Below are 12,854 nucleotides of genomic sequence, written 5' to 3' on the forward strand. Positions count from 1 at the left end.
ACCTTGTATGACGTGCTTAATTTCCCTGTGTCTCAGTTCACTCACCCACAAAATGGGAATAGTAACGAGATCCCCCTTACAGAGTTGCAACAGTGTTTGACATATAGCAAGTAATATTATTGCTATTGTTATTATTGTATCTTAAAAAGATGTTGCCAAGTGAAAAAATTAAATAAGAGAACAGGGTCTGTAGTTAGGGTGATTATAATTCCAACAGGGTATCCCAGTTCTGGAAGTATTAATAATGGCACTTCCATTCACCCTCCAAGTGTCCTGGATTGGGCAATTAGTTGTAGGATCACTCTATAACACTATACCCTATACCATTTACATGAGTTAAAAAAAATATACGCACAAAATGACACTACATGTTTATAAGGACACATGCAAATTCAAGGTTAGGTCAAATAGTAGAGTGCTTATCTGGTGGGGAAGAGAGTGGAAATGGGCAATGGGAATAAAAGGGAATAGATGTAGATGTATAATTATACCCTTTCCAGAGAGAGGGCTCTCATGGACCAGTTACAACAATGAGCTATGAACGAAGAATCTAGAATTTAGTTCAGTTCTGTTCTTGAGTTAGGAAGAAAGATGGAGGAGGGAAAATGGAATAAAAGAGAAAGAAGAGAGAGAAGAAAAGAAGTAAAATACAAAGTTAGTGCCGCTATCATGTCAAACAATAGAGAAATTTTAATGCCAACTAGCCCTCTCCCATTTTGCATTATATTACATTACTGAGTTGGATTTTAATTACCCCTTGTTTTGTACCCCAAATTTGTCATTATTTCTGTTTCACATAGATGAAGCTGTTTAGATTAACAGCGTGTTTTCTGATGTCTTTATTTACCATCTCTTTTTGAATCTCAGACTGTTTTATAGACGTGATTGACTTTTTCATTCAACAGAGCTGGGAAACTCTCTCAATCCTTATCTTAAAAGGCTTTTGTTGCATCTCCTTGAAAAGTTTTCCTGCATTTAGAATTCTAAGATGACAATTATATTCTTAGTGATTTTAAGATCCTATTCCTATTTGAGGGACTTTTGGTTTCCATTGGTGGGGCTGAGAAGCCAGCTGTAAAGGCAATTATCATTCCCACGTAGTCATTTGTTTTTTCTCTTGGGCACTCTTGAGATAAGCTTTTTGTCTTTGGTGTTCTGGATTTCATATAGTTTATCTAGGTATGGATTTCTTTTCCTTTATTTTGCTTGGAATTTATTGGGGGCACCTGGATAGCTCAGTCGGTTAAGCATCTGACTCTTGATTTCGGCTCAGGTCATGATCTCAGGGTCTGAGATCAAGCCCTACATCAGGCTCCACACTGAGCATGGAGCCTGCTTGGGATTCTCTCTCTCCCTCCCTCTCTGCCCCTCTCTGCTCATGCTCTCTCTCTCTCTTTCAAAAAAAAAAAACTAAAACAAAAATAAATATTCTGTTTGTGATTTATTTGCCTTCCTGAATCTGAGGATTGGTCTCTTTCACCAATTCTGGGAAAACTGTAGTCTTTATCTCTTGGATAAAAAGTTTCAAAGAGTTCTGTTTGCTTCTATTTTTTTAACATTTATCTTTTTCTTTTTTTACTAGCATCTTTTCTTAAGTGTTTGATTCCTTTATGTTTTTGTTCATTTCTAACATCTTATTGTAGAGTCATTTCTGGACTGTTCTATTACTGGAAGTTTCCAGGATTCTAATCCTTCTGATTATTATGGTTTGCTGACCCTAGCTCTTGGTGAGATATTTTAGAATGAGTGTTATAATTTTGGTCTGTGGACTCATCTTCACCAGGGCTTCATTTGTGGGAACGTCTTCTAGCTTGTGTTATTGGATCATCCCCCAAGGTCAGTTTGTAGCTTTGCTTTTTCCAAGTGTCCCAGTGACATCAGCAGCATGGGACAGATTGTAATTTTGTTATTTCTCATCTTGGAGCTTCCTAGACCACACAGTGAACATAAAATAGGCCCCAAACCTACCCCAGGAACTGGCTGTAGGATTGAATTTATGAAGGGAGGACCTTTTTTTTTTTTTTTCCTACCCAGAACCATCCCTGCCCTGGCAGGTGGACTTTTAGAATCCACCCTTTCACTGAAGGTAAATCTTGATGGCCCAGCTTTATGTAGTGATATTAATTCCAGTTGCCTGTGCTTTGCAAGCTAGTTTCCTACTCATCCCCCATGTGGATCTTAAAACCCAGGCTGCTGGGTTACCCGGCTGTTAATGACCCCTGCACTACATCTTCCTTTGCCTCTGGAAGCCCTTATGTTGGCTCACATTCTTACCACCCTAGTTTCAAGCTCTGTTTTGTTCTGACATGTAAATGCTTCCTTTCCTGCCCCACCCCATGGGCTCAGCTGGGCTTTAAAAGCAGTGTATATTATAGTTTTCCAGGATTCCTAAATTTATTGTTTGGTATCTGTGGAAGAATTGGAAGTCTGAGAGGTCCTGATTTTTGTGCATTAATCTTGGACCTGCTCATTTTGCAGAACTACATATTAGTTCAAATGAGTTCATTGGTGGATTCTCTTGGGTTTTCTGTATAGACAATCATACCATCTACATTATTAATTTCAAACATTTATGTCTATGATTCTTTTTCCTTTTCTTATAAAATTGGCTTAGAACCCCTAGGGCAATATTGAATCATAGCAAAGTTAGCAGCATATTATAGCACACACCCTAATGCTGCTGTTGATTCTCTAGTAATTATGATATTTGCTGTAGGTTTCTGGAACATGCCCTTTATTAACAAAACTTCTCTGAAGTTGTTATATTTAACATTTACTAAATACCTCTAGTGATGTTAAATGGTCTCCCTAAAGCTATTGTAAACCAGAATTTTTACTTTGGGTCTAACGTATGTAACATAGAAATGTAAGTAATGACACTATGGAGATTCCCACAGAGATATCAGGGACTGGGTATATTCTGAGTTAGACCACTGTTGAATCTACTTCCCTAAAGGGTGCAAACACTGTCAGGGCTGGTCTTTTTCACCTCTCTGGGCTCTTGGTTGCCCTTACCACTGTCCTCCAGAGATGTCCAATCCTGACCCACTCAGTTTCATATTAACATATGGCCATTGCTGGTAGAAGAGCTTCCTTGTGAGAAAGTTCGTTCATTCCCCACGTGAACAGCATTGGGACTCAGTTTTTGCAACCCTCCCACCCCATGTGATGAGAAAATGCCCTAAATCTTCATTGTCAGGTCCTGTGCTTTCAAACGAAAAAGGATTTCTGCAAAGATAATGGAGATGAATTTTATCTGTGTTGGTCAGGGTGACTTTTTCTTGGGTACTTGTAAATCTGTAGGGGTTCAGAACAGATGTGCCACTTGGGCAAATAGATTATTTTGAGCTGAAATCAATCAAACTTCTAGGGAAGCTCAAAAGATTTAGGAAGAAACTTTGATCTTCCCCCTAACAGCTTAAAAGAATTTAGATAGAGGACCTGCTCCAGGAAGAGAGCTGCACCATAATATGAATTAAGGATAGCAAACACGGAGGCATTTAGCAATCAAAGTCTGATTGCTAAAGTTCCTCTGTGTCCCATTGTTTCTGTGCAGACTAGCAAATATTTGCTTACCAAGCATATATTTTTTTACCTTCCTGTGAATCATTTCCTTCCCTTCAAAGTACCAGACTCTTACTCCCTTCTTAATTTAAGATGGCATATATTCTCCATTTTACCTTTCTTTCTTTGAACCTCTTGTGTATGTTCATTCCATATATACAAAATTAAATTTGATTTTCTCCAGTTAACCTCTCTCATGTCAACTTAATTCTTAAGTCAGCCAGAAGAATCTTGAAGGCTAGAGGAAAATTTTTCCACCCCAGCACAGCCAAATGTTTTAGGTTGGGTTCCCTAGAAGTAGAGCCTGCTACAGAGGTGCAAGTGCACAGAGGAGCTGACTGAGGGGGGCTCTCAGGAGAAGAGTGTGAAGGACATGGGATGGGACAGAGGAAGGAGCCAAGTAAGGACATGGTCCCAGCTGGAACCAGCTTCCACCTGACCACACGAGGGCTCTGGAATGTAGACTGTGACACAGCATGAGTCGCACCTGGAGGCCAGGGGGGCTGCCTTTTGTTCTCCTTTGTCATTGAGTTATGGCTGTGTGGTGCCCGGGTCAGGACTGACAAGGGAACTCCACTTCTGGTGGAGGTGGTTCTCTAGAAGAAGCAGGAGCTGGGAGCTCTTAGCAGTCAACACTCACAGCAGTGGCAGATGAGTGTGCCCAGTACAAGGGTCTGGCTGGGACACTGACAGTTCACTACACCTAGTCAAACCTAGCTAAGGAGACAGTTATATGGGCACTGTTGAGTGACCAGGAGGTAGACACCAGGTTTGCTGGACAAAAAGATGATGGCAGTGGTGCCAAAAGTCAACATTGCTCCTGGAATTTAGAACCTGGGCACTCAGCCCATTGGAGAGAGGAGCAAAGTGCAAAAGGGAGACAGAATTTCGAGAAGACTCTTTAAGAAAAATGAACAGTGTGCTGGAGTTAATCGCTGCTCCCTCAAATCACTCTTTAAACATATACATATTCGTGAGTGGGCATTGGAAGAGGTTGTCTGAAAGTTAACTTGCTGTCAAAATGTAGCATTTTTCTTCCACTTAACACTGTGGCCTGCCTTCGTGACTCCACATCTCTACACAATCCAAAGGCTCCAGGATGAGAAATATTCTATTAACTTTCCATCATGGGCTGGGCTTGGCGCCAGCTTCTTATTTGACAGTGAAATCTGTTAGAGCAGATCCGTGACCCACTTTGATGTGGTTACAGACGGAGGGCTCAACCTCCTTGAAAATTCAAATCCTTCTTTGGTCCCTGGAGGGAGAAAGTTAGCTCAGTGACTCCAGCTCACTTTAATGATGGCTCCTACCCGCCGTATTTCTCTGAAAAGTCTTCAGCCTCATAAGACCCCTTATTCCTCGGGAAAAAAGAAATGACAACAAGAGGATAGGGTGTTTTGAAGATTTACTACCTTTCTCCCTTTGTTCTTTCCTTAAGTGAGGCAGACGTGCATTATTTTTAATTATTTGGTTAGCACAGAGCATAGCCTACATATTCACCTTGTCTGGTTTGAATCCTTGGTGTGTGTGTGTGTGTGTGTGTGTGTGTGTGTGATTGTCTCTTTTTAGCACTAAGAATCAAGTCTAAGATGCTGCATGAGACAAAGAAGGAATGGAGAAGGTGTTAGGGGGTTTTATCTGCCAGGTACGTGTAGGGAAGTAAAGGGGAAAATTTAGCTTTGAGGAATCAAATGCCACATCCAAGGTCAGAGAGAAAAATCAAAATTGTAAACACATTTTAGTTTGATGCTCTTATAACCAGTCCTTCTTTTTTTTTTTTTTTTTTTAACTTCCTTTAGCTTAATTCAGATACTGCTGGAGGTTCATGACTATATTCTCACATAATCAAGAAATGTTACAGAAGAGTCGTTAATAGTAGTGCTTTTTTTCCCAGAGGAGCTCAAAATTGATTTTCCACGTTGTTATTTGCTGCGGCTGTCTTAAACAGGATCTGGTCAGTGTGATAAATAAGGTAATTAAGTCAGCAGCTTGTCTCCTACCCCCAAATCCTCTGTACATGGATTTGGCCAAATCCTTCCAGTTTCTCAACAATTCTTTTTGCTATCAAGTCGTTTCTTCCTTGTCCGGAGCAGTTTCTGCCTCCTGAATAACTACATATACAGCAGGCTGGCTTGTCTGAACACAGCTCGAGTGCACTTAGGTGCTGCCTTCTCACCGACTGGGAGGCATGTCAGCAAGAGATAAATCATAGAGCTGTCACCTTCCATAGCAGCACATTGCAGCGGATGTTAACTCGCCTCCAAACAAGACAGAGGTGACCCTTCCCTCTCAGGGTAAAGCCTCCCACGGCCAGAGGCTGGGATGGGAGTTGGTACAAGGAGCCTTAACTGGCTGCATGATCTTGGCTCTGGGGGGTGGAAGGAGACAGGCAGAGGTCTCTCTTCTCCTACCCCACCACCCCCTTTACTAGAACAGCTCCTTCTCATCCTCCAGGTCTCAGCTGCACTGCCACCTCCTCAGAGAAGCCTTCCCTGACCACCTCTGCTCTTCCCCATCACTCTTGATGCTGGTTTCCCTCCCTGACAGAAGAAGCATAGCGTGGTCTGTAATGATGTTCTGCCTTCTTGTTCTTTCTAGATGACCAGCTCCAGGAGGGCATAAGACCTCACTGTCTCATTTATCAACGTTGACCCCACAGCAACCCCATGTCCACTCCATGTAGGTGCTCAATACATATTGTTGATACTGAGTCTAAAGGGGTAACAGCCAGTCACCCCACTTCCCCCTGTGTCCATGCTCACGCCCAAGTGGGAAGACGCAGGAGGTTGGTGTGTGCAGGTCCACATGTCAGTGTGGTGCCAATATCACCAGGACCAGAGACAGTGGCTTGCATCATCTTGGTGCTCAGCCCTGCTTGAAATGGCCATGGGGCTGGGCTGCAGGCTTTGAGGATGGGGTGGAGGTGAAGGAGGAAGAAGGGAAGGAGGCAAGAAGGGTGGAGGGGCGGGAGAAAGGGGAGGGCCAGTGTCCTCCAGGAAACCTGAGGAGTGGGCTCTCTGGGGAGGTGGGGGCTGGACACACGATGGTTCATGGTTCAGGTCAGCAATTCTCTGAGATCTCCTTGGGGCTTGAGTTTCTGGTCAGCCTTACTCTCGTCACACCATGGGTGCCAGGAGTGGCCTAGGCTGATCACATCATTCATTCATTCATTCATTCATTCATTTCCTCTGGTTTCATGGGGTGCAGGCAGTATGACTTTCAGTTTTTAGCTCCCTGAGGGGGACCCTACTGGAGAGGGTCAGGGGCCCTCTCAGGTTACCCTCAGGGGCGGAAAAATGAGGCCGCTCTTGAACTCGGCCCCAAACCCCACCTGCTCCCACCGGAGGGACACACATAGGGTATTGCCACATTTGTCCAGTGAATATCTGCTGGCTGTTGGGTCCCTGGTTAAGTGCTGTGGAAGTTCAGAGAGGTATGAGGTCTAAGCCCGGCCTTAGGCGCTCTATTCATTCATTCATTCATTCATTCATTCCACAAACTAAGCATCTACCATTTGCCCAGCACTGGGCTAGAGCCGGGGTACGAGGTGGTCAAGACAAACGTGCCTGTACTCAGTTTATAGTCTAATGAGGGAGACAGCCTGACAGGTAGATAACATTTGAAGCAGTTCAAGCCATCAGAAAGAGCTCAGGGGAGGGGAGATGGGGAAAGAAGGCAGAGGACATTCAGGGCGGGGGATCTGGAGGCCAGGGAAGACCTCTCTGAGGAGGTGCTGTTCAAGCTGATTGATGAGAAGCCAGCCCTCTCAACACCCCGGGAAAGAGCAGTCGAGGCTGGGGAAGATCATGTACAGATCAAGTTCCTGGGGCAGGAAAGACCTGGCACATTCCAGAACCTGATGGAAGGTGTTCCTGGCATGAGGGAGGTAGGTTGGAGAGGCAGCGGGCCCACTAGCCCATGGGCAAGGGATCAGGTTTGTTTTAAGAGTAATGGAAGAGCCTTGATAGGTTTTGAGGTCTCTATGCAGGAAACCATGAGATCGATTATTTAGACGGCTCTGACACCTGCGTGGAATTGGACTGGAAGGGCATCCAGGTAATCGGTTCATTAGAAGGCCAAGGGATGATGCTGGTATGGGTTGGGATGTAGGATGCTCTGGCTGTCTGTGGTTCTGGAATAAACTAAAACTCAGTGGTGTAAATCAACAGCCATTTTGGGGTGTTCATGGTTCAGGCTTCGGGTGGGTGCAGCAGCATCCACTGTCCGCTCCCCAGTGTCTCACATGGGGAGCCTTGACCACCTCGACTCGCGCCATGTGTCTATGGCTTGTTCTCCCCATGAGGTGTCCATGGTGCAGGAATGTCCAGATGGCTTCTGGTTTCCCCAGTCTGGCTCCGTGGTGCTCCTGGACTCTTCCTCACCCTCTCTCACGTGGCCTGTCACCCACCAGGGCCACCCCTCATGGCTGAGCTTCCCACAACATGGTGGTCTCAGGGGAGTTGACTTTCCAATATAACACTTGTCTGAAGGGGCATGAAGCAGAGCCTGCCAGGCCCCCGGAATTGGCCCAGCGTCACTCCCCCATATTCTATTCCTCAGAGCGGTCTCAGGGTCCCCAGCACTCACCACTGACCTCATCTTTTGATGGGGATATGGCAAAGTCACATTGCTGAGGGGTATATGCAGTGGAAGATACCACTGAAGCCGTTTTTGGAAACTCTAATCCGCCACACATAATGGAGAAGAGAGAAGTGGACAAATCCAAGGTGCTTTTATGTTTTTTTTAGGAGGTAGAAGAATTGGAGATTTGAACATGTATGTGTGGAAAACTGAATCTAGGTAGTAATGCTTGATAAAATAATTTTTTTTTTCAAGTTCAGAGGAGGGAGAGATTCCTTGTGTCTAGAGGCAGGACAGGCTACCACGTTTGGTTGTGCAGGTTGTGCACTGCATAACTCTGGGGGACGACATGCACTATGGTATGCAACATACCCTGTGGAGGATAATCCAGAAAGTTCCAGTGAGGAAGTGGCATTTGAGATGCGGGATCTCGGCAGGTGGAAGAGGCTGGTAGATGGCATTCCAGGCAGAAGGAATCGTGTGAGGGCATCTACGAGGGGAGAGTACTGGGTGCTTACGGGTGTGGGAGGGCTCTGATTTGGCAGGAGCGTAGTAAGGGGAATGGCAATAAGACAGGACACGGCTCACGAAAGGGCTTGTGGGAAGATCACAGGAGGCCTTGAACGCCAGGCTGCAACTGTGTTTTATTCTCTACCCCATGGGCCAGATCTAGTCCGTGGCCTGTTTGGATACGGCCTGTGGACTAAGGGTGGTTTTCACATTTCTAAAGAGCTGTAAAAACAAAATGAAAAAATGAAAAAGAAAACAATACAGCAGAAACAGTGAGTGGCCAGCTAAGCCGAAAATATTCATTGCCCGACCCTGTACAGAAAGAGTCTTGGGAAATTCTTGCATGCCCTTGACCAATAGTGACCTGGGACAGGAGACGTGTAGCTTGGACGTGGGAGGAGAGAGAGGCCAGGAGGCCAGGTGAGAGGCTACTCTGGTCAGCCAGGTGCCCAGAGCTCTGGTCAGCCAGCTCATGCGGGGGAGCTGGCTGGGTTCCAAGCCCTCCCTCCCCTAGCACCTGGTGATGTCGCCTCCTCCCCGGCTGATACTGTTGACTTCTTCAGTATCAGGGGTTGAAGGATGACGCAACCTCCCTGGAGATGGGGGACATCCCATGCTCCACCTGCATGAGGAGTTCTGCATCAGGTTCTATTTGAAGATTTTTTTAACGATTTTTTTTTTCTAAAAATAGATACAGTTGCAAATCATTGGTAGAGAGGACAGGGTCTTCTTTTCATCCCAGGAAACCCGAGGAACTGTTTCTGACAATGGGCTCAGTGGTATGGAGGAATTATGTCTTCCTGCCCATCCCCTCCAGAGCTATTGGCTTCTGGATGGTTCTGGGTGTGGATGGTGGGGTAGGGTGGTATAATGGGAAAGATACGGCCACTGACTGGTGTCTCACTGGGCACGTGGCTTCCCAGTCAACGTCTCCAAGGGAAAAACAGGGATAATGGAACCTGTGTGCCATGGCAGTTTGGAAACTTTATAGAAAGTACCTCGCTCAAAAGCTAATTATTTATCCTCGCCATATCACCCCAGGACATATTTCTGTAGGCATTTGACTTGCAGAATCCCAGGGTTGGAAGGGACCTGAGCGATGTGAATTCCGTCTGTGACACCCTCTGGATCACCCACGGCCAAGCCCCACGAGAAATCCAGTGGGCAAGGCAGCCCATTCCACGGGAGGCAAAATCCCAATGATTAGAGATACTGAGGATCATTTAGAGACACCATTTTCTGCTTGCTGGCTCTGCGCTGTCCATGGCGATTCTAATTTTGCTTCTATTTCAATATTTCCTCTGAGTCTTCTTTGCCACATAAAAACAGCAGAAGCTCCTTCTGCATTTGCTGTCTGCTCTTTTCCATTTTTCCAAAGGCAAATGTCTTTCTGTTGTTTTCACTGGGGCCTGCTTGTGAAGGGACCTGTGGGCTGGCTCCTGGGGCAGGGAGTGGGGAAGGGCCAGCTGCCTGCTTTGTGTAAAGATGAAGGAGTGTGGTCTTCCACGGGGCAGATGGAGGGAGGGCAGATGGCAGCAATCAATCCTCGGATATATATAACTGTCCGCCTGCCAAGGAGCCCGCCCCACCCCGACTGTCCAGTCTGTGGCTCACGCCTGGGGGCCCAGGCCTCCCTGCTCACTTCTCCCTGCTCCAGGCCTGTCAGCAGGGGCTGGACCCAAAGAGGAGAGAGGAGCTCTGGGCTCCTCTGCTCAGCAGAGTTTGACACTTGACCTCTCTGAGCATCACTCTCTACCTTGCAGCCTTCATCCTGGTTCTCGAGTTTACTGCAACTCTTTCTTATTCAGCCTGATGGGAGCAAAAGGGAAAACTCAGGTTGGACAGAAGTGAGTTCAAGTCTACCTTCTGGCTGTGCAACTTAGGGGGAGCCACTTAACTTCTCTGAGCTGGTTTTCTTGTCTGTCAAATGAGCATAATTGTCCTTGAGGATTAAATAAGATTGTGTGTGTAGTCAATTCTTGTTATTTCTGGTACTTACATTCCATGAAGTCCATGAAATGCTGAACAGGTCAATACTGAATCATTGTCTTTAGCGGAAATGTACGGTTAGGTTCCTTGGGACTTCCGGTCACAACATTTTTGTTAACTTACCAATACATAACCTTGTTTTATGTGTGTTTCTGTCTCTAGACACCTTATTTGATAAATACTGTAGATTGATAATGTCGGCCTCATGGCCTACCACGCTATAACTCAGACCAGAATGAAGTTTATCCAACACACATATCTTCTCTGAGGTTCATCCCAAACCTTTGCATCTAGGAACACCACACCGCACTTCAACACCACGCTTGGGGGCCATTTTAAACAGCAAAATCACACACAAAAAAACCCCGCAAATGCAAAAATGCAAAAAAAAAAAAGTGGCACTAAATAGAGTGTGCGAAGGTTGAGATGTGAGAGCATGAGACAGGGGGGCAGAGTGTCACTCTGGCTCATGCCAGCTGGGAGCCCCCACATCAGGTGACTCGAATATTCGGTCACTCTGAGCGCAGGCATGCCTCGGAATGACTACAAAAGTGCTGTAAGTACTGATTTGGGGCTTACAAATAAATTTTAGCAAGCAAAAAACTTGAAAATATGGATCCACTGAGCCTATGTATTCCCTGCTCAGAGCCCCAGTCCCAGGTGACACCTGAGGCAGAAGTCGGGGGGTTGGGGGGCAGGGAGCTTCCCACTTGACTCCCATACTATTCTCCCTTTCTTCCCTAGTGAATAAAACATTTTAGCTGGTCACATGACCCCCTCCCCTTTCATTTCCCAGCCTCCCTTCAAAGTCATGGCCTGCCTGGTGACCAAGTTCCAAGCAATAAGAGATAGGCAGAAATGTTGGTGGAACTTCTGGTAGATCCCCTTAGGAGGCAGTGGCACATCCTTCCCCTCTGTTCCTCCTTCTTGTTGGCTGGGATGCTGAAGTGATGGCAGGAGCTCAGGCAGACATCTTGGACCATGAGGTGGAAGCCAGGTGCTGCAGATGACAGAGCCACATTGAGAAAAAACTTGGATTCCTGGAACTGTGGAATGGTCAAACAATCTTCAACTGACTGGCTACCTGATTAGAGAGAGACAAGAGCCACTCTCTTGTTCAAGCTATGTTATCTGTTTTTGATGTTGTTGTCATTTGCTTGTTTGTTGTCATGTATAGCCAAATTTCATCCCAAACCTAATCCTAAGTGACACAGGAAGGTACCCATCCTGCCTCACCATTGACCAGCTCTGTAACTTCACTGTGATCACTTCACCTCTTTGTGCCTCTGCATATCCACAAAGCAGCAGAGGGAGAAATTAGGAGAAATTAAGTAACTTTCTTGTTCTAAAATTCTCTGATTCTAATCAGTCTGAAATACATGCATTCACAGGGTAATTTTCCTAAGGGAGGTGGAAGCGGAGATGTGGTTGTCATGGAGACACCCCAGCGATGCTGCCCAGTGTGAATCAGCAGTGGAGAAGATGCTTGACGCATGTGTGATGAACAAATGACCAGAGGGACCTGTGCCAGGAGCGAGGACCAGCTTGGGGTTGGAAAGTCCCTGGTGGGCTTTCCACTCGATCCGAAGGGTGGCAGCCACAGCAAAGGAAACAGTCAACAAAACCCAAAGACAACCGACAGAATGGGAGAAGATATTTGCAAATGACATATCAGATAAAGGGCTAGTATCCAAAATCTATAAAGAACTTATCCAACTCAACACCCACAGAACAAATAATCTAATCAAAAATGGGCAGAAGACATGAACAGTCATTTCTGCAAAGAAGACATCCAAATGGCCAACAGACACATGAAAAAGTGCTCCACATCACTCGGCATCAGGGAAATACAGATCAAAACCTCAGTGAGATACCACTTCACACCAGTCAGAATGGCTAAAATTAACAAGTCAGGAAACGACAGATGTTGGCGAGGATGCGGAGAAAAGGGAACCCTCCTACACTGTTGGTGGGAATGCAAGCTGTTGCAGCCACTCTGGAAGACAGTATGGAGGTTCCTCAAAAAGTTGAAAATGGAGCTACCGTATGACCCAGCAATTGCACTACTGGGTATTTACCCCAAAGATACAAATGTAGTGATCTGAAGGGGCACATGCACCCCAATGTTTATAGCAGCAATGTCCACAATACCCAAACTATGGAAAGAGCCTAGATGTCCATCAACAGATGAATGGATAAAGAAGATGTTG

The 12,854-nt window shown here is 45.7% G+C and overlaps 1 protein-coding gene across 1 annotated transcript in view; it reads right to left on the reverse strand.

The window, feature by feature from the left end:
* Positions 1-8,771: 8,771 nt before the first annotated feature.
* LRRC38 (leucine rich repeat containing 38) overlaps positions 8,772-12,854 on the reverse strand; it is a 48,602-nt gene continuing 44,519 nt past the window's right edge. The window contains exon 2 of the mRNA XM_081817514.1: positions 8,772-11,644. Coding sequence (XP_081673640.1) covers positions 11,454-11,644 — 191 coding nt within the window. The 3' untranslated portion in view covers positions 8,772-11,453. The remainder of the gene's footprint in view (positions 11,645-12,854) is intronic.

Source organism: Leptonychotes weddellii, chromosome 4 (assembly GCF_054177405.1).
Source record: "Leptonychotes weddellii isolate Sample4059 chromosome 4, ASM5417740v2, whole genome shotgun sequence".
Taxonomy (NCBI): domain Eukaryota; kingdom Metazoa; phylum Chordata; class Mammalia; order Carnivora; family Phocidae; genus Leptonychotes; species Leptonychotes weddellii.